Source organism: Schistosoma mansoni, chromosome W (assembly GCF_000237925.1).
Source record: "Schistosoma mansoni strain Puerto Rico chromosome W, complete genome".
NCBI classification, from domain to species: domain Eukaryota; kingdom Metazoa; phylum Platyhelminthes; class Trematoda; order Strigeidida; family Schistosomatidae; genus Schistosoma; species Schistosoma mansoni.
In genome coordinates, this window is record NC_031502.1 from 31,957,005 (window position 1) to 31,980,077 (window position 23,073).

The window sequence follows — 23,073 nt, forward strand, 5'->3', positions numbered from 1 at the left end:
ATAAGCGTTTAGCGATCTAAGAGCTACTGACCCGACTGAAATCCACAGATATCCGATATTTGTTTACATTTTAAAGGAAGATAGTCATAAGAGTCTAGTAAAATGGGACACCTCATTTCCTACTGGCAAGTTCAATGATGTCCTAGTTACTAGAAATATCTAAATAGTAGATAGTCAGTTATAGACACCATTGAACCTGATTCAATTGTCGGTCGGTTCAGGTTGTAGCATCCTACATTAGTGCAGCTAGAGAGGAAATTAACAAAGGTGGGAAAATAGTACCTACTACAATGAAAAGCTATGAATCAAAGTATGTTTAAGGGATATTTCATATTTAAGGTCAGCATCTTTTACGCGAATTTTAGAAATAGGACGAAATTATTATTTCCATCTATTAGTAAAATCGTCTTGATGTAGGTTAGTTAGTACACTCAGTTATCCTTCTTCTTTTTTACGAAATTAGTCTTAAGTCGTTTTTTGTTATCAGTTCCAGCTATGAGTCAGACGCTCCATTGATGTTCACCTTAGTTAAAAAATGTCTAACAATAATCTTTCAGTTTTCTAGGTTTTAAGATATATTTTTTCCAGATTCACTTTGCTTTCATACATTTTATGAAACAGGATTATAAAGTTGCACCTACTGTTAGTGCTATTCATATCAAATACAAAAAAACATTCCTGTTTCAGATGCTTAGTTTCCTTCATAATTTTTATATGGATATATTTAATTTATTTTCATAGTGTCTGAAAAGTAATTCATTTGTTTTATGTGTGCAAAATCTGTGCCTATATTTTATCACCTACTTATACTAATCAATATTTTTTTAAAATGGACGTGACTGTTTTCATTACTAGGTTTCGTATTTCCTTGTCCGTGAAAAATTGTTGTACACTTTTCTACTGTTACATATATTAATTTGTTTTAACAAATAGCTATAATCTCTTGAATTCGTAAAATTGTTGATTGACCAAGTTTATTTTGTTTGTTCTGGATAGATTTGTACGCACCTTATGGTTAAGTTTCACTCGACCACCCAACATGTAACTAAGCTCTGAATGACCATCCATTACAGATCTACCCTTCACATTTACACAAAACTAGTGGGTGTATTATTAGCCTCATATTGTATGTATGCTAGTATATATATATATATATATATATATATATATATGCAAGCTGTTCTTCAAGGTCAGAAGGCTAGCTAAAATTGCGTGTGGCCTCCTTACTGTGTTTATACTGTTCTAATGGTAGACTTAGTCATCTGTTACCTTGATAAATATCCTTTATATACATATGTATATGAAGTGTATTAAGTGTACAATCTTACAATTTCCATATGTGATCGAAATTTTTGTGCTAAATTGCTTAGTCACTTTTTACTTTGCCGTTACTAGCCTGAAAGATTTTTATGTTGTAATGTTCGGATTCGTGTTTATTCGAGATGATATATATTATATATGTCCCCTTTGCAGTACATATGATATGGCCTTAATTTGGTTGGTTAGTCGTAGAAAATTACCATCACTCTGCTACGCCATGACATAGTCTTACGGTTACTTGATTTTGAATTAGTTAATCACTAGTTCAATCCACCATCTCAAGAAATTTACCAACCTGCATAAGACTATTTGTAATTCATAATGTAGTACAGAAACGTTTGTGTTATTGCAAGTTGTTTTCTAACGATGGCTATTTTTACTAATCAGAAGTATGTAGTTTGATCCAAGCTGTTCGATTGCTTTTCGGATAAACCAAGTTTCGAAAGACCTGAAGAGAGTCGGGTACTAATAAATTTACCGAAAGATATGAAGATAGGTAGATGTAATTTGGAGTTCGGTGTAATGTTAGTTTAAGTTGCCGTGTTTAAATAACATATTGTAAGGAGAAACGAAATTAATAACGATGATAAAAAACACATTGAAAATAGAAAAATATGATTGGAGATCGTAATGAGATAATTCAAAGTTATCACATGTACACGTTTCAGAGTTACTCCAGTAGAACAAAAGTGTACATTGTTACGTTGTAAATGCGAATTTTTAGATGAATATAATTAAACGAGGATTAATAACATTTGCGTAAAAACAGAGCAACTGACCTATTCTCACTAAGTGACTAATTTTACTTTCTCCGTTACTTTCACGACTGTATCATGTACTCATCAGCATTTTCGTACATTCCCGTTCATAACACGTTATTACATCAATTATTAAATTGATAAGCACAAAACAACGTGACCTTTAAGATTAATTATCTCAAAACTAAATATCACACTAGATCGTATGTTAACAATCCGTGTTTTGCGACAATTTAAATGTAGATTTACGTTGAAGTGAATTTTTTATCGTTATTACGTCAAATCTGTAACTTGGTTGTCTCGATATGTATTTCCTATCAGTCGAATTATATATATGAATTCATTCCAGCTTCTATCTGGTTTTTTAAACATTGTATTTGAGGGCTAACTTGTGCATATTATCAAATAAGAATATAATGGTTCGATATATTGCAATATTATTCATATCCACTGTTTTTTGCACCCTGCATTAAAGCGTAAAATTTACTAATTGGTTTATGGTGACATTTTCATAAATTATAAATTCTCACACTGGATCAATTCTGTTTTTGCAACGACGAGAGGAACTAAAAATCTTTTCTTTCTCACTCCTAAAACAAAAATAATGTCTTTGTCCTTTGATTTAGCTGCTACTATCCATTAAAAATAAGCTTAGTGATGATAATTGTCGAACATTCTACTGATTGTGTATTTTTGAAATTGTCATGCCTCGCTTAAGTAAGATAGAAGATGCCTTCATTTATGGTAGTATACTAACATGTATGTGTGCATTGGTTGATTATTTTCCTTTTAGTGATTATATTCTGATAAGTATTTTTTTTCTTCACTCCTTAAGTTACTACTAGTAACTATTATTAAAATGAATTTTAGAAATACAGAGTTATTTCTTTCTCTTTGTTGCTTCAATACAAATAGCAAAACCTACCACATATATAGATTAGGTTCACAATCATGGCGCCATTCAGTGTAGTGTATCACAAAATATACATTTCTTAATATTTTTTTTAACCTTATTAAATTTTTGTTGTTTCAAGATAAGAATTATACAACACTGAGGACAGAATTGGCGCCAATAGGATATATATATATATATATATATATATATATATATATGTATGTATATATATATATATAAACCTTACACACGTATTTCTACATGCGACGGATTTAGTGATCTTTAAAACTACCTATATATATATATATATATGCCAAATAATAATGTATGAAATTTTAATGCTAAGATTAACAGTTATTTAATCCATAGGTGGTGGCACCATTTATTAGTTTGTCATAAGATTGGAACCACTTATTATTACCATTATTATTATTACTACCAGTATTATTATTATGGAATTTAACGTTTGATCGTTTATTAGGTTACAGAAATGTATATCTACGGCGAAGACTCAAATGTTTGGCTTAGTGTTATTTGCGTCAACTAGTCTCTAAACCAAAGATTCTTCTTAAGTGTAATTCCAATAAACTCATTTGATGTAATATTGTGCATATATTGATACGAAATGGGGTTTACGTTTATCATAACCCATGAAATACAAAGTAACATTTTACTCAAATTCACTACACCGTTACGATATTTATAAGCACACACGTCGTGGGAATACCATCTCATCTTGTTTCATATATATTTCTTTAAATGTAGTGTGTAAAAATAGTAATCACAATAACTTGATTTTCATCTTTCATGTAATCATTATACAACAATTCAATAATCTTAACCCGTTTTTTTTCTCCTTACTTTTCTATGTTTTTGATAAGATCTTTGTCATATTGTGTGAATAATAATACTCCTAAAATTATTAATCTGGTTACTTGTAAGAAAAATAGACCCTCTTTCGAAAATGTGAATGTTAAATTTCCACTAAAGTACTTTCTTTGAAACAATTTTGCTGTCTGCTGATGATACTTTAGTTTCTTATGGGTTATGACTTCTTAAAGTTTAGCTAAACTTATTTATATCTGTAACTGAGGTGTAAGCAACAGAATACAATCAGTGGATTACTGTTTTTGCCTTGTTCAAACGATGCGTAGTTTGTGCACAATTAGAGTTTATTCGTCAACATTGTTTCATTTTGTCTCCGCTTCTTTTACTCTGTCGTAATACTTCTAGTTTACAAATTGTTAGTCGTATTGACTGGTACTTTTTATTTTAAATTCGTTATTATAATTAATTTCGATGTTTAATCAATGTTTATCTTCTCAGTATTTTTCCCTACGTGCGTCGTCTGGTACAGTACAGTTGAAGTTTTGTGATAGTACATGATTAGTATATTGCGAGATGGATAATATGTACTATGGGGTTAGAATTTCTATCTCATAAATACAGTATACTGAATCGATTGAAATGCTATTCTAATATGTACATTTCTGAACATATCTTGCTAGTACTACTCAAATTTTGAACTACGAGTAGGTGGTATGGGTTATAATGCATAATTGTGAGCCAGCCACTGAACTGTATGTCTCCCTACAAGTACTTGTGTTGTGTATTCTACTTATTCTGACAGATATAAGTAGTATGTAGCAGAAATCGGAAGTGGAAGATTGAAGTGAAGTGAACTGGAAAGAAATCAGAGAGCGATCGAAATAACAACGGAATCGGAGGAATTAAAGAGTACGTAAAAGACGACGCAAAGATGTGCGAATGATGTATTTAGTGTATGATTTTCACATTTTGCTAAGTCATTGTGATTTTGCAACAGATAATATATTAGTCTTCCTTACCAAGTCTTCGTCCACTACGTTTGAGTTTTTTGATTCATTTGACCTTGAATCAAAACAAATGAATAATATGGACTAAATGGTTTTATTCATGAAGCTTATTGTTATATGCGCGTCACAGCATAATTATTTTAAGTGTTTTATCTAAAATACGGAACCATATCATGTATTACCTGTGAATATCTGGATTCAATCCAATGTGTTTATTAAGTTTTCCTTTAGTTCGAAGCTCACTTTTATTGGTCCTAGATATTTATCATAAAATAAGTTACATCATATCCTCCATGTATTTTATTTCAGAAAGTGATCGTCTTACTGCTGAATGGAAGTACTTAACTAAAGCATTACAAAATGTTCATACTGAAACATTGTATGGTGATTTGTATTATTTTCCAAAAGATACTAAATTGTCTAGAATGACATATCATTCTCAAAGAGATGAAATGGAAGAAAAAGAGACTGATATATTTTCTCTACCATCAACTATGTCCAAATCTAAAGCTGAAACAGATTCATCCCTGAATAGTCGTGAATATATGGGTAGTATGGAGACAATATTACAAACTACTATACCATATACTAGCAGTCAAACGTTTTCTGAACAAATTAAATCAAATTATATCCATTCAGATAATATTCATGATAACAGTAATGTTGACAATGATAATTATGCTGATATTCTAACTCCTCAAGCTTTATTAGATCATATGGAGTTTTTGATCAAAGTAAGGCGACTTACAATAACAGTTGGTTCACTGAAATGGTCTTTTAAAGATTTATGTCAACGTGCTAGCCTACCGTTTGGTGTTGAAATGCATCATTTACAAGTATGTTATTTCTAGTGTACTGAGTAATTTTTTATTCCCCAGTTTTTATAATTATATATCTGTTGTATTTCTGTGTAATTTTGATCAACCCAGGGGAGCTGAGATACTTAGCTTTCAATCTCAGTATTACTTGCTTGAATTCTACTGTAGTTATCGATATTTGGATAACCAATCAGTACCAATAATACCCTATGCACAGTATATGTTGCACATAGCCTAGCATATACATCTGTAGCGTTTCACTTAATTACTGTTCATTCTCACTAAGAAATAAAATCATGCCACGTAGTATTGTTTGGTGGCTTGTTTCTTCTACATATATTCTTAAACTCAGACTTTCACTTAACCTAAGTAAATGAGTAGTATCACTAACCTTCACGTAGTCAGGCTATAATATGTGAAAGTAGGGGTGTTTTACTTAGGTTACCCTTTAAACAATCTTTGAGGATTATGGGTATTTAATTATTTATTTAAAGTGTAAGGTTTGTGGATATCAATAAGTTTATCACACGTAAAGTTTGATATTCTTCCGTCATAGTTTTAGTTACTCAAACTTTTACATCTTTCAGTTATGTAATATTATTTTACATTTGTTTACCCATGCATGCAACTGTTTGAGCCTTTCCGTTATTGATATTGAGGACTACATTTGATAAAGTTAGGGTCCCAGTGTAAAAACGAAGGCTGGAATGCAGGTACATCCATCCAGTTGGTGGGTCTCAGATGGGGCGGAACGTGCGTCTTGGATTTCGGTGCTATCCTAAATCCAAATTTGCTAAGAACCGAAATGATTAGTTTTCTAAATATTTTAGCTCTTTACTGGAGAGTGTTAACCCGTTTAAATGAATGAATATTTTGAGGAAACTATAAAAACTTATCAGAATCTATCCTAACGTCCTTGTGTTGTACGATAGTGCATAATAGTGGAGTCTAAAATAAGACTGATATTCATACTAATTCAGTTAATTATTCAGTAGGAAAGTTGAACTTACTTTAACCATAAATATCTAGCTTTTGATTATGTTTAGTGTTTCGCAGACCGCTTTTTATGAGTTGTTTCCGTAGAAATTACTACATGCGCAATACAATACAACGAACTATTTTAGTCATATATATATATATATACATCGTTTAACAAATTACCAAACTGCACTTCATTATTTATTAGGCTTATCTGGATAGGATTATACCGTGCATTATTATCACACCATTGGATTGTTTTTGGGAAGGTGCGAAAGTTCTTGGTCCTGAGGAAGGAATGTGGGTCCCTTGGTAGGTATCGTTATATTGTTATCGTTTTTCTATTTATGACTTAATTTTAATGGTTACTTTGGCTTATCTCCATGATGTTTCGATTTTGACTGACTTGATTGTCGTTCCTTGTTGATATGAAAAATTCTTTTCATCACAAATCAATTTTATCTCTAACCAGTTTTTGTAATTGAGTATTTATTTATTTATTTTAACACATAAATATTGGTACAACGAAGCACCAGATACATATGCGCCGCACAAATCTCATTTGATTTGTGTGAGGGCTGTGATACTGCCCGGGTGCCCAGACTGAAGCAGGCGGTTTTCTTAGGGGGCCACACTCCAAGCCTTTGACCTAAAGGTCTGATCCACAAGACAGTGGAGCATCGTGAAGAGATGTAGTCCCATGGTAGCCGGTGACCAACAATTGATTCATACGCCATTCGTTCCCTCAGGATAATGGGGCCCATGTTCACCATTGGTTTGGAATCAGGGTTTTCCAACTCCTCTAGGTGGACCCTCCATGTCCATCAAGCCGGTTAAAGCGCCGGACATTCGCTTTTCGTCCTCTCAATTTGGTAAACAACACCGGTGCCACTAGAAGGTAGTGAGTAGGACTTCCCTTGTAGAGGCTATATATTCGCGTGGCCATGTGAGAGCATTTGGATAGGGAGAGCTGACTCTCCCCACTCTCGACCGTACCAGGGCATTTGGGGTGTGTCCCCCTAAAAAACCACCTGCTTCGGACTGTGCACTCGGGCAGTATCACAGCCCTCACACAAACCAAAAAAGATTTGTGTGGCACATACGTATCTGGTGCTTCGTTGTACCAATATTTATGTGTTCAATTAAATCATAATAAAAGGTAGAAGATGTAAGTCTGCGGTTATTTAATCGTTTATTCTATTTATTTATCATGTATACAGATATTTAACCATTAAACGTTTTATCTTATTACTGGTTATGGAGTTTTATCTCATAGATTGTAATCAAATTATGGTTTAGTGGATGTGTATTGCATGGAGCTGTCATAATTACTTCACTGCGATCTACGATTATTGAATATCATAGACTTTATTATTTCCTATCTGAACCAATCATATTAGCAGTCTTATTGTATTATCATTTTGATGATTTACACAAAAAGTAGCTTTATGGTTTATAGTTTACACTAATAAAATTTACGAAAATAAACAGTCCAAGTTCTATGTCTGAATGATTATGTCTCACAACCTTTCAATCAAATCAAACATAGTAGTTTACAATTGATGTTCACTAAGTTTATAAATAACTCAATAAAACCCTCTATATCTTCATTACTATTTGATGAGTGATTTGTATGTATCTGAATGAAAAGACAATGATCTAAATACTATTAAAGTTCTCAATGTGTATTTTACAGATTTCAAGTATGTAACACTTTTTATCAATATATTAACATAATATTTTATTGTTTAAACCACATACTGTTCTTAACTAGACTATCACTGAAAATCAGGAAACACTAAAAATTAAAAACACGAAGTTCAGTGAAGGGATCTCTTTTCAACGAATTAGGTGTTCAAGTATAGAACTCCTAAATGCTTTCCTTTCACCCTTGTAGAACCAAACTGGGATATGTTCCCGTATCCGAGTTGAAAGCGAGCGCTGGCTACGGCTAATGTACCTTGCTCCACAAGAGCAGGTAAACTGGTAGATGCACATATAGTCGACCAGGCTCGGAAGCTTATCTTTTATGGATACAGAAAATAAGTCCCTACTAGTGAAGGTTATTCGTAGTTTAGCCTCACTAAATGTCCTTTTAATCGTTGTTGTCAGAAGATTTTTGATTACGTCTGATGTTTGATCACCTTCAAATTCCAGACTTATATAAAGGTTTTTCTTTGGGACGGAAAATCTAGGTTTCCTGTCGAAACTAATTCTATTCATATTCTTCTCTATGAAACGGTCTGGGTAGTCATTTTTCTCGTCGAGGTTTTCTTGAGAAATGCGAGTTCTTCGTTAATGCATTCCGTACTGCATATCCGATGTATTCGATAACCTAGAGAATGAATGAGGTTTCTCTTTCTTCTTAACGGAACCCAGCTATAGAAGTTGGTCAGCTGGCTATTCCACGTTTGTTTTCCAAAGATGGACCCTTTTAAAAAACCATTGCTTCTCATCAGACGTAGATCGAGAAAAGGGATTGATCGTTCTCGTTCTCTTTCTAACATGAAGTCTATGGAAGGGTGGCATGAGTCAAAGGTGTGTAAGATATCATCTGAACCAATATTATCGTCACAAACGGCAAATGTGGCGTCCATGTATTTTACATATACGTGAAATCGATTGATCATTGAACTGAGTTGGTCGTTTTCTAGTTTTGCCATGAAACTGTCTGCTAGAATTGGACCCAATGGAGACCCCATTGCGATCCCATCTCTTTGTCTATATATTTCATTGTTGAACCTGAACTGGACATTAAAGGTACAACATAACAATAGTTCTTTCAAGTGTTCAGTTGGCAAACCTAGATTTATGTTGTTAGAATCAATATAATCACATATATAACATATCGTTTCCGTTAAAGGTACATTAGTGAACAAAGAGTTAAAGTCAGGCGAGATAATGTGTTTTCCGGAGGTATTAACACCCTTAATACGATCAATAAATTTGAAAGTATCATGAATAGAATATTTAGATACTTGCCTTCTAACTGGTTCCAATTTTTTCAGCTATACATTGGGCTATTCGGTGATATGGTGAACTCGACATATCCAAAATAGGTCGGAACGGTAGACCAGGTTTATGTACTTTCGGTAGTCCATATAAGCGCGGGATGATTGAACCCATTGGGTGTATGTGATCATATAAATCTTGGGTTGTTATCCCCTTATTTTTAAGGCTTTTAACAACATCTTATTATATTCACTGAATCTATTGTTATTACTCGTACTACACAATATAGTATTATAATCTTTCTATTACGTCATCTTGGTTATTCGTGTTCACATTTCCTCACGGAATTAGTACTTTAACAAAAACCAAAATCATTTTCATATATATACGATTGTACAGCTTGATAACGAATTCGTTGAAAAGAGATCCCTTTGCTGAACTTCGTGTTTTTAATCAGGAAACACTTTGTCATTGTTTCATTCTAGCATGGAACCTCTTAACAATGTCCATCCATGACCACCCCACCGCGGGGGGTTGAACCCAAAACCTTCGGACTTGTGCGTGATTGCTTAACTTTATGATTTAAACTAGGAAAATTATATAATCTCTAAAATATTTTCTTGGTTAATAATGGAATAATAGTTCTATAGTTTACTGTACAGTGATTTATATCAAATTATATGTTGTTATATTCCAGTTAATACCTCATATGTAATGAAAAAGCAACCAGTAAAACTGTCATTAACCTAATTTGATCACATGCTAACGCTTGTTTGCTCGTTTTTTGTCTTTTTTGTTATGATTATCAGGTTTGATAAACGCTTTCTATTTCAATGGACAAATATTGATCCTGTTGGATTACTTCAAGACCTTTCTAAACGCTATGGAAATTATTCACAAATTGAAATTAAAAATTTAATTAATCTATTTCATGATTCTGGTATTGATCATGGCTATTTGAATCGTTCTTGTTTAGATCCATTAGATCCAGCTTGTCCAGTATCAGCTCCCAATTATAGGGGAAAGGTGAGTGTGTATAGATAAACAACCATTCAACTGTTATTGATTTGATTACATTGTCAGGTTTATAAGAAGTGCATTTAAAATCAAACTTTGAAGCTGTTCAGTTTGTTTTTTTAAACTGACATGTGATAATGTCAGAAATGCTACTAGCCTTATCCAGATCATTTCTTCATTGGTTTGTATAATAATACACTGTACTGTATTTGACATCTTAGAATTGAATCATCTGTCGAATATCCGGTTGCGTAATTAGTTTTATTAACTGATGTTGGTTACAAAAGTAACATAATTCTGGTTCAGCTTTTTGTTTCGATCATTGTATGTACTTCTTTTTAGATTCCCGGTACCTTGTAATTAAAAAAACATGATCATAACTGAGTTAACTACTTCATGTACCAATATATCAGTACCGAGCAAATATTTATCAGTTATTTATTCTAAAAATAAACAGTTTCACAGACAAACAATTTATTATATTAAATCTTGCTTACTAACTTAAGTCCGTTACCCCTCTTGAAGCATAAGCCACCGACTAAGAATCTTCAACCAACTCTGTTCTGGGCTGCTCTTTCCAGTTGCTCTCGTATGCCGTTCACACTTTTGATGTCTGCCTACAATCCCCGGAGTAATGTACTCTTTTTTCCGTCGGGATTCTAACTTAAGAATTGATTTATGATGCAGCTTGATGATTTTTACGACGTGTTTCTCATTTGCTTCCTTATTTCCTAATCTGGAAGCTGATTTGTTCTCTGCTACCGTCAATTATTGCTGATTTTGTTTGACCAATTGATCTGGAGTATCTTGTGTGTGGACAACTGTTTATAAATACCTGCAATTTCTGGTGATGGTGGTTATGGTGATTTGCCAAGTTTCAGCTCCTTACAATAGAACTTTCTTGACATCGGTGTTGAAAATTCTGACTTAAGTGTTGACTGACCGCTCTTGTTACATATAAAATCTACATAATAGAAATTCTATTACTATCCAAATAGGATATTTCTGTTGTTTCCCCCTAATATTTTCAATTTTTGATATAATAGCGAGTATAAATATTGCTTTGATTTCATTCTGAAATTTTGTACAGGCTCCATATATCTCCAAGATACTTAGTGGTGGTTGTCCAGGATTCGCTTCCAAACTGCTTCATTGGCCAGAGGAGATAATAGTTGGTGGTCGAGTTCATACTAATAATAGTTTTGATACACCTTCACATACAAATCACCGAAAAGTCTCATTTAATTTAAATCAAAATAAAACCAGATCTTCACAATTTTCTGGTCACTTTTTTTCATCTTCGTCAGTTAAATTCAATAAAACCAGTCAGGGTTCAAAAAATCTTTCTTATCTAATAAAAGCTAATTCACTTCAATCACTTATCTTGCTGAGATCTCCAAGAGATTTATATGAGGCAGTTAGACGAAATGATCCATACAAACATGAAGATTGGACATTAGATGATGCTAGACATGTTTTACGTGAATGGAGACGGAATCTAAGACGTGTAAGTTATTTGATTTTTTTCCCCCACTGGAAATTAACTCGTTATGCTTGATTTGTTAATTTTAAATTTCTGTTTATTAATCAACACAACTTTCATTCAATGTTTATTGTAGTTGATAATAGAACACAACACTGGTTTACAAACTAATGTTGGATGGCAATTCTTCGCATTTACTAGTGCTTCATTACATGACCTCTTACAAGAGATTACACTCCGTCTAGGACCTCTCACATTGATTGGTTGCATTTTGTTGGTGGTAAGTATTTGCTATTGTTCTATTAATCTGGATCGTGAACAGATCTAAAGCTCTTCACCTAACTTCATATGCACTGACTGTTTGAGTCTTCCCATTAAAGTTAAGGTCTGGAATCTATCAGCCTCTTTCGGTATATATGCTTTCTGTACAGATCGCTTTGATGTTGGTACTAATTTACAAGCATTTTTAGGCATAGATGAATAGTAGATAGCAGTGGAATCCTGGACGCACGTTTCGTCCTGTTTAGGACTCATCATCTGGATGTACTTGCATCCTAAAGCTCATGTTCATTCTGAGTCTCGTAAAAATGGGGATATAATTTTGTTCATTCTTATGGCCACTATTTGTTAATGATATGGCTATCAGGACTCAGTGGCCAAGTGGATAACGCGATTGCGTTTGGAGCGAAAAGTACTGGGTTCGAGTCCCAGAGTGAACATCAACTCTGAGATGCAGGTACATTCAGCTGACGAGTCCCAAATAGGACGAAACGCGCGTTTTGGATTCCACTGCTAGCCACTATCCATCTTTGCTTACCATGATATGGACAATGTTTTCTCACCCTAAAGAATATTTGTTTGTAATAGTTGTTTCATTTGGCATTTATGATATTTAGGCTGATGGCATATTATTCTCTATTTAGGCTCCTGTTGTCGACTGGTTATAGATCTATCTGTCTATCAATATATTATATATTATATATATATATATATATATATATATATATAAGAACATTGACGGTAATTTACTGTGTGAAATTAAGACATAAGCTGTAAATTCTTATATTAATTTTTATATTTTCAACTGAATAAGCAATTTCAAGCTACATTTAAAGCTTTTTTTTTAGCAATCAGTTATTAGCGCTGAAAGTGAATTCACTCTAAGAAATTCTTGGATAAAACAACCATTTACCTTGGCACTATTCGTGTTTATCAACTGTTGTCATTTTTAACAGAGAAACGTTTAAAAGCCTTAAGTTATTCATATAAAAAGAAATTAGATAGATTATAAGAATTTATTTTATATTAAAAACATACTCCCATTTATTCACTTTATCAGTTTCTCTCCACTCCAGCCCACCAAAAAAACTTTTATTACTTAAGTACATAATTGATTTTCATTGTAAAAATGCATCTTTTACGCACGGTCATCATGACATTGTATAGTTAATGAATAAAGTGTGCTGTATATTTTTCACATTTTCGTGTAATAGTCATCATCTTCATTGTCATTATCATTCCAATCATCGTTATTACCATCCATAACCATATATATGATAATACATGTAGGTATTGGTATAAACGAACTAAATAACAAGCACTTGTGTTATTATCCATCATGACTTTCATACATAGTATTTTGTTGTATGCTGGTGTTTAATTAGGACAATCAATGAATTGTTTTTTCCTCCCATTTTCTAATACATAAATTACAAAAAACAGTTTTACTATCATCTATTTTGCTTTGATTTGAGGAAACCATTCATTTTTGTCTATTTTTGTTCTCTGTATAGAATATAAGATACGGTTACAGTGTAGAGCGAATCTATCTATCTATCTATCTATCTATCTATCTATCTATCTATCTATATATATATATATATATATATAATCACTTTAATACGAAATAATGATTATTTCATCTTTAATCCGATTTCTCTATTTTGTACTTTTGTATAGCCTTAACAACAAGCTAATGATTATTATCTGACTATTCTCGATAAATATATTAACTGTTGCTTCGAGACATTTTGATAAATACGGACTACCTGGTGTTATCGCGATCAATAGTAGTTGGAGACATCGAGTGACATGGTTGAGATCTGATAATTATTGTACAGATGCATTTTCTCTTTATCTTATTATATATCTTGAACTTTAGTTTTATTTCGTACATACCTTTTCATTCTGCTATTTCAAACCTCATTTTCAATCTTCAGTCTTTCTCATTATCATAGATACCTCATTATTTCAACTAATTTACTGTTCATCTTGTCGTGGTTATGTGTTATGTTGAGTCGGATCAACGTATATCTTATCAGGTTGTACGTTGATGATAACTAACCGACAGTAGAAAACTAAGAGAAACATTTGAACTGAGAGTGAATAAATTTTGTTACTACAAACAGTATACATTGGTCTGTTTCCAAACATAATTTAATAATAAAACCACATTATTTCGATTTGCCGTATGTATACGTCAACATATCAATCAACCTCTTGATCATTCATCATCCAAATAAGTATATATCTGTCAGTTAAAGTACATGTTCCAGTTTAAGCAAGACAAAACAAGGATACCTCTCTCTCTCTCTCTCTCTCTATATATATATATATATATATATATATATATATATATATATCAGTCCCTGGTTATCTTTATAATTGTTATGTTGTTTGAAATCTTTATTGCATTTTCTTTTTACGTTACTTTGAAAAAAATATCTTTACCCCTTTGTCTAACTCGTATGTACATGGATAGTACAATCATTCATTAGCTAGAACAAAATTAAAAATTATAACCATTTACTTGTAAAACTTAGTAATAGTAATAATACTCATTCATTATTCAATACTTCATGTTTCAATGACGTAGGAGAATTCTGTGCTGAAAATATTGCGTTAAATATTTCCTGTTACAATACACTTTTCTATGAATTTGTCTATTGGTCAGTAATGCTAAGCTGTGCAATTATTGGAATTGAATATTTTTTGACATTATACGACTGTCAAAATGTTCATTCCTATCCCTTATAAGGATATCATAGATTTCTACATTCCTTGTATATTATAAAGATAAATACTACAAATTTTCTTTTTTTGGTTTCAATTATTTTAATTGTTTTCTGTTTTCACTTCAATATAGTTTCTTTATGGCGTAGTTTGTCTCCTTGGTTGGCGAGATCCTGTTCGTTCACAGTGTTGGTTGGCATTATGTGGACTAATGATTATAGCGTTGTCATCAGTGGCTGGATTGGGAATATGTGCAGCTGTTGGTATTCCTTTCAATGTATTAACCATTCAGGTAGAATTATTATAATGATCACTTTTGTGTGTTTTACGGTGGGTGATTGGTAGTACAACACTGTTACTCAGCTATTTCAAACCCTCGATCATTATTTAAAGCTGAAAATTTAAAATGTCCTGCACAAATGCCAATGATCATTTAAATATATAAGTATATGTGCTAAATTGTTAGTTCAACTTCTCACATGACTACAGAAATAGGTTGAAAAGTATCGAGACTGATTACGTTATGGCGTAATACTGTGTATCTTGTTCAGCTAACCTTAACAGGAATTTCATTTGTTCAATATCTAGACTGTCAGTTTCCTATATAAACTAATCATACATTATCTTTATCACATCAAATTTGGGTAAATTAATCTGTCAACTAGATAACGAATGTGGTTTTACTTGAATAACGGCTATGAACTATCTCCTATTCAAGTCATTTTTAAAAAAATCAACTTGTAATACTATATTATTAAGTACTTTTTTGTCATTTACTAGACTTCTCATTAAGATAATTGAAGCTTAGTCACTCATGTTAACACTTCTTCTAGTAAACGATTAATGTTTAGCAAATTTTAGACTGTGTACTCAATTCTTTTTATATATTACGACAATTGATGTCCCCCTCCTATGATTATTCATTTTGGGAGGATGATTTTCATGTAGTGAACTTCTCGGCTTATCTCAAATGCTTATGGGTTATAAACTATTTATGTAAACTTTTTGCTTGCTGTGAAATTCTCTGATGCACATAGCTGCCTACTTTATAACCTTTTTTTAATCCTTCTATTTATTAAAAACTATCAATAAATAAAGTGTTTCATTTTTCTTCATGTCATATATATATTTATTTATTTACAGGTATTACCTTTTCTTCTCCTTGGTTTGGGTGTAGACAGTATATTTGTTTTGACCACCTGTCATGAATGCTGTATCGCTCGGCGTGTTGTCTTGTTGACAAATTCACCGCCTCCTTCGGATTTGGTTAGTGATGTGAATCTTTCTTTTTTGTTACGCCTTTTCTGTTTTTTTTCTGGGATAAGTAAAATTTATGTATTTCATTACACTGTATGGAATATTTTGGAATGATTCAGAACAAATGACTACAAAATATGCTGGTTAATTAGATTAAAACCAAATAATAAAAAGTATAACATAAAAATAATTTTTGTGTTAATAATTTCAGCCAGGAATGCCTGCCAAAGTTTGTATCTCTATATCTGTTTATAGGCAGTCGATTCATATTTTTTCCAATAAAACAATCAACTTATATTAGATTCTAATGTTGAATATTGTTAGCATATTCTTAGAATAAGAAAAACTGAACTTTCAGTTTTCATCTTTTAAAAATTGGTTGAAGTTACGATAGTGAAGAATGACACTGTCAAAAACAAATAAAAAGCGAATTATATTTTCGGGAAATAAGTTTCGTGGACATAAATTTTTTCGTAGGAGATATTTATCACATATCGATTTTGGTTGGTGAGGCAGTCATCATCAATAAGATTGAATTGTCATTTCACTGTATTGTGAACTAGTTGGAGTCGTAAATATGTAACATTCAAAACTCACCTAATGGCTTTAACGGTTATATGTTCGCTGAGATCTCGGAACTATGAGTTTGATTCTCGGTGGGATTCCATACTGGCAAAAAACAGCTGTCCTGTGCTTCATGGTTTTCGATAGGGCTCCGACTAAGAGCCATCCGTGACCAATATCGCAGACTAATTGAATTCATAAATTTTCTTCTTTGTTGATAGAGGATTATCTAGAAATTGTAATCTTGGTTGTTACAATTGTTAATTTTGATCTATCGTTTCCATATGAGAATTGAATTAATATTGGATTGTAATACTTTTTGTTGCTAAATTCCTGTCATGTGTTTTTCCAATTGTCGCTGAATACAATCAAAGCACTCTCATTTCTGGTCATACAATAATGTGTACCATATTAGTTATTACTCTGAATTTCTGTCAGAAAGATAAGTTTTTCTATAATTTAGAATCTCTCGTTTAGTATTTACAGATTCGTGTACTTGATTGTGAGCTGATGCTACTACCCGGTAACACAATGTAGATCTATTGGAGTTCAACCCTACAATTTAGTGACTAAAAGTCGAAATCCTTAAGCACTGAATCAGCTCCCCAATAAAAATAATATTGTTGAAGTTGTGTGTATGTTGTCCCAATGTATCATACAACTAAGTGTATTTGTAATATTGTTTTACACATGTATTGTTATTGTCCACTAGATTTTCTTTTTATCCATTTTTTTTAAATTTTAGAGCACTTCGTCGTCAGCATTCTCCTTATCTTCATGCTCATCGAAATCATCCAATCCTTTCCACGTATTATCTGTACATGGTCCCAGTCTTCTTTTTGGTACAATATCTTTAGCTGGTGCTTTCTTTTCTGCTGCATTCATCCCCGTCCCGTTAATTCGCCAATTCTGTTTACAGGTAAAAAGATATAACAAATTTATTAGACGAATTTCTCTATAGTGATTTTTTTCACTGTACTTGTGATTTTCTATTATTTGTTTTGTGCATTATGTATATATACATTTATATATATGTATAATAGCATTAAAACATTTTTCACTGGATGGATATGCTTTCATATTACAAGTAGTATAGTTACAAATGTGGTATTTTGTAGTGAACAAATCATCAGCAATATTTTTGTCTCTCTGTCTACCTGTCTGTAACTAGCACGTTTTACTTTGACTATAGAAGAAAATCTCATCTGGACCACCTAGTAACATTTTAAATCCGATTTGTAAAACACTATTGTCTGTTATTCCCATATATATGACTTAAATATTAGAATTGAATAGAAAGACACCTAATTTGTACATTAATTGACACTGATACATGACTACACATTCTATTTCTTTTAGTTTTAGTCTTTTTATAAATAAATTCGTTTTTATAAATTTATCTTCCGAATGTAAAGACCACCCTACAAGTTGTTCATCTCTGATCAGTTTTTTTAATGTGTATTATAACAAATACTTTTATCTCTTCTAGTTTCTTTTCTCCTCTTATCTCTTAGGTTCATTTAAAAAGAGTCTTTAAAAGCATTTGTTAAATTGTCGTCTAAAGTGGCGACTAATTTACTGTATATTATCACCTACCGCATAAGCTGATTTATACACACGCACATATATAATTCTATACAAATGGACAAATAAGAAAATCCTCTTTATCTATATAGTTATGTCTGTAAATTTAGTTGTAGGTTGAAAAAGAGAACGTTCGATATTGGTGGTCTATTGTAAAGTTTCAAACATTCATATATGTACATACTTACATAAGGGTAGATAATCACCAGGATAGAAATTTCAAATTTTATGTAAATTGTAAATTTTCCTGTCCAACGTTATTGTACACTTTATCTTAACTCTATACTTATTTAGTACAAATTCGACAGTCACATTGGAATTATTTTTACAAATAAAAACCAACAACAACTTCCAAATACCAAAGTTGTATCCATGTTAGAATACTCGTTAGTTGTAATCTGATACCATACTGTATACTATTGTAGTGAATGAGAACACAGGTGAGGACAACCAACTATGTATTTAGAATAAATTACAACGTTGCTTGATAAAATACAAAAACCATACTCTGATACTCTATTTGCAAAATGTTCTTAATTGTCTCAGGCTTCATTGTTTCTGGATATTCACACTAATTGATTTTCATTTCTGTTCTTCTTTTCTTGATCTTCTCAATCTTCTGCTGTCAGATATTTTGTTCCTTACTCACGATATATACTACTTATGTCGATATAAGTAGCCCACACCACACTATAAGTAACACTTGAATTGAATACACTATAAATACTTAGTATTCTGTAATCACTTATTTTTTCTTACGTTTTCGATAGATATGTTGATATGTTTTCAAAATTATGAGTATTACAGTGATACGTAACAGTTACAAAACGTAAATTTTTGCACAACAATGAATTTCATTAAAGTTTCGTTTTGTTTTTAGTGAATAGAATGTATAAAATACACTTGTTTCAATGCAATTTAAAATCTGTTAAATAAATATGACTATGCATAGCTAAATGTTATCCTTCACAATGTAGTCAAATCAAAGACACTTCTATTGTTAACAATCATAGTATATAACCATGTTGTTTAGTTTATCTTAACGTATTTCTGAAGAAACTCAATGTAAACTTTAGAAACATTCATATATATATATATATATATGTCATTTTAACTTGGGTGGGAAAATTTCACTTTTCTCTTCTCATTTCTAGTTCTTTTTTTCTGCTTTTTTTTCTTGTCATAGTAACCACAAGAGTTGTGTACATTTTACAATGTTGATTTTTTGATTTCATGTTTTGATTATATTGTTAGAATTTAATGTAGAGGAAAGTATACATACATTTATTATTCAACAATCAGTTTTTCTTTTGTTCTAGTTCTAGTATATAATTAATCAAAAATTTATTGTTTATGTAACTTGCCACTGTATTGCCGAATGCTAGACAAATATTTTGCTGAATAGTACTGTTTTCTTTTTCTTCTTTTGATACTGAAGATATAAGTTTGTTTAACTTGGAAATTTCTCACAATTTCATCAGTCGGTCTTTATTCACCGTACAATTTATTAATTATCAAATGAAAGTAATATATGTTTTTTCTGATATGACAAGAACAAGAATAATGAAATAAGTCAAAAATAAAAATGAATATTGTTTAGCGTCCTGGATCGTAATCAGTTTCTTACTGTTATATATATATATATATATATATATATATATATATATATATATTGCCTAGCACATTTCGTAACATTGAAATTAAATATAATGATAAATAATAACAAGTATCTATTGATTTATTACTCTCTTATGTTATTCATTTGTCAGGTAAATTAACAGAGTATCATCTAGAGTTTTGATAGCAGCCAATAGATGATGAGGAAATTTCAAGTACCTTGCTTTAATGTAGAAGAGGGATTAGGGTTATAGAAAGATGAGAAGTTGGAACTATAGCTTTCGCACGTAAAGTTCAGACTTGAATTAGTGAACTGATTTTCTGTTGCGTAAAAAGTTAGATGGTTTCCTACAGAGACTTATATACAGAATAATGATTTAAAGTAGTCGGTATACGAATTTTCATATTTGGGTCTCTTTGAGTAGAAAGAAAGATCTAATTCACTCTTTATCTTCGAGAGTTATGTGAATGTTCTATAATAATACTAAAGATGACGAATTACTTCAACTTCGACATATAGTCATCACAAAAATGGCTATCCACTTTGATTCATCGATAAAAACTTAACATCAAGGCTACAACCTGAAAGATCACCAACAATTCAAGATAAAACTCTTTTTATGAATATTGAATCTAAAAGAGATACGTTAGCGGAAATCTTAAATAACCGAACTTCAAAATCCCTTAGTAAAACTTTCCTCTCAGTCGCTCAATACAGGAGCACCCCACCAACTCTGGGCACGTTGGTCGAAGGAAATCGTCCTTCAAACTGACCTACACAGTGGAAAGAATCGAATCAAAGAGGTTGAACCAAAAGCTTATGCACTACTGAGACGTTGGCGACCCACTTTTCTTCAAGCCTAAGATTTGCGTACAAAAGCAATACGTCCAACTTCTCATCCCTCTATGACCTTAATCCCTCTTCTACATTAATGCAAGGTGCTTTAAAATGTCTTGATCATCCTTTGGCTGCTATCAAAACTCTAGATGATACTCTGTTAATTTACCTGACAAAGGAACAACTTATGGTTAACATAATGACTTGGCATAAAAAATGCAAATACATTCATTTTACAGAATTTCCGTTCCTTTCGTTTTTATAATTTGTAGTAGTTTCATTACGTAATTTATCTTATCCTTTGTTATCACAGGCTGGTATTCTTATTATTGTACAGTCAATCAGTGTATTTATGCTCTTTCCTGTTCTATTACAACTTGATGCCACTCGCCGTAATCAAAAGCGTCTAGATGTGTTTTGTTGTTTACGTCAACCGGAACTGGAAACAACAATTGTGTCAAATCCTCAAAAATTAACCACTTTTTGTCAATCTGAATCATGTCATTTACGAACATTTAATTATTATTCTGGTAGTAAAAATTTAATTCCTAACCGTTCTCATCGTCATCATCATCACCACCATCATCACCACCATTATCATAATCATCACTATCATTGTCGACATTGTCGTTATATAAACTCAAAAAAATTGACAGGAGGTAATCGTGATATTTCTATTAATTTACCAGAAACATGTATCAGTTCTGGTTTTTCACATCCAACTATACAAGTCAATGTAGTTAATCATCTTTCTAGATCAAAACGTTCATCGTCTTCTTCCAAATTTAATAATGAAGTTACTAAAGCGATTGTCAAGAGAACAGCTAACTCTAATGCTAATACTGTTCATACTACAGTTACTGTAACTGGTAATCAAGATAAAGAAACAAATACTACAAATAATATTTCAGAGTCTAGTGGAACTGAAAATGTATCAGTTTTGGAGGTTAGTTTTATAATAAAGTTACATTTTATCTAGATTTCTTTACATGTCACAATTATATGTTTAGTTATCTTGCAATGAATAACAAATAATAATGGTACTATCGGTTAACTACTCTTTATATGTAAATCATTCTAGATAGATAATGCAGTGTATTATTTGTGTAGTAACGCAAATATACTATGAATTTACTTCAGGATATATATATATATATATATATATATATATATATGCATTATATATGTAGTTTAAAAATGCATCACCTTTCAAAGTTTCCTACATCGATATTGTTTTCAGTTGATTTGTCCAAGGATAGAACGCTGGGCAAGGACAAAGAAAAAGTTGAAAATTTTTCAACTGGTAATTCATGATTTTGACATCTTCATTCTTGAGTTAATTTCCAAAGTATACATCCACTTACGACACTTATCCGATAAATATTCTTTATGTGAGTGATGTATGATATGAAAGATCAAAGTACGAACAGTAGCAGTTGACTGTTACCTCTTAAAATGAGATTCTTTGACCATTCATACATTAGTATTGATGATATTAGTCTCAGATTCAACATGGTTTAACTCTACCGGTCTCGGGTTCCTACTAAAATTGTGGGATTTCTTTATGAAACTAGTTACTAGTGGGCACATTAGAGTGAAATTGTTCTTTTATTTGAAGATCATTTCCATCACAGATTGATATCTAAAAAATTGTCGGAAACTAGAACAGGTGTTACGTTTTATTATTGGGCTGATCAACAATGCCCTCTCAAAACTTCCCCCCTAAGATCGAAACCAAAACCTTCAGATCTCTCAACAAGCTCGCTGACTCTATACTATTGAGTTACCCGAACGTTTAGAATAGTCGATTACAGGCCAGTGTATGGCTTATCACCTTAATTAATATTATTGACTGAGTACTATTAGTATGAAATCCCTGGGCAAGTTTATGTAATGTAATGAAATGGTCGTAATAGTATATTTCGAGTAAGATATAATGATTTGTCATGTCGATTAACTAGTAAATTCCGATTAGTTTTAATCTGTCGATAAAGGAACAATGTATGATAATTATATTGGCATAAAATCATTGAGGCATGCCTAGCTTTTCATACCAATCATACGTCATAGTCTCAGTTTTCAGTCTTTTTTTTTTCAAAACTGAATGCATGTTCAATTTTTAGCTCTGGTTTGGTTTCTACAAAA

The 23,073-nt window shown here is 31.8% G+C and overlaps 1 protein-coding gene and 1 non-coding gene across 2 annotated transcripts in view; both read left to right on the forward strand.

Moving 5' to 3' along the window:
• Positions 1-2,782: 2,782 nt before the first annotated feature.
• Positions 2,783-23,073, forward strand: part of Smp_131940 (putative patched 1) — a gene marked incomplete at its 5' end in the record, with an annotated part of 35,519 nt that continues 15,228 nt past the window's right edge. The window contains 10 exons of the mRNA XM_018789394.1: positions 2,783-2,837; positions 5,067-5,644; positions 6,813-6,916; positions 10,366-10,582; positions 11,664-12,080; positions 12,193-12,336; positions 15,202-15,360; positions 16,212-16,269; positions 17,651-17,808; positions 21,242-21,458. Coding sequence (XP_018654842.1) covers positions 2,783-2,837; positions 5,067-5,644; positions 6,813-6,916; positions 10,366-10,582; positions 11,664-12,080; positions 12,193-12,336; positions 15,202-15,360; positions 16,212-16,269; positions 17,651-17,808; positions 21,242-21,458 — 2,107 coding nt within the window. The remainder of the gene's footprint in view (positions 2,838-5,066; positions 5,645-6,812; positions 6,917-10,365; positions 10,583-11,663; positions 12,081-12,192; positions 12,337-15,201; positions 15,361-16,211; positions 16,270-17,650; positions 17,809-21,241; positions 21,459-23,073) is intronic.
• Positions 12,707-12,773, forward strand: Smp_tRNA_00515_Gln_TTG.1.1. Its single transcript has one exon. It is a non-coding gene (tRNA).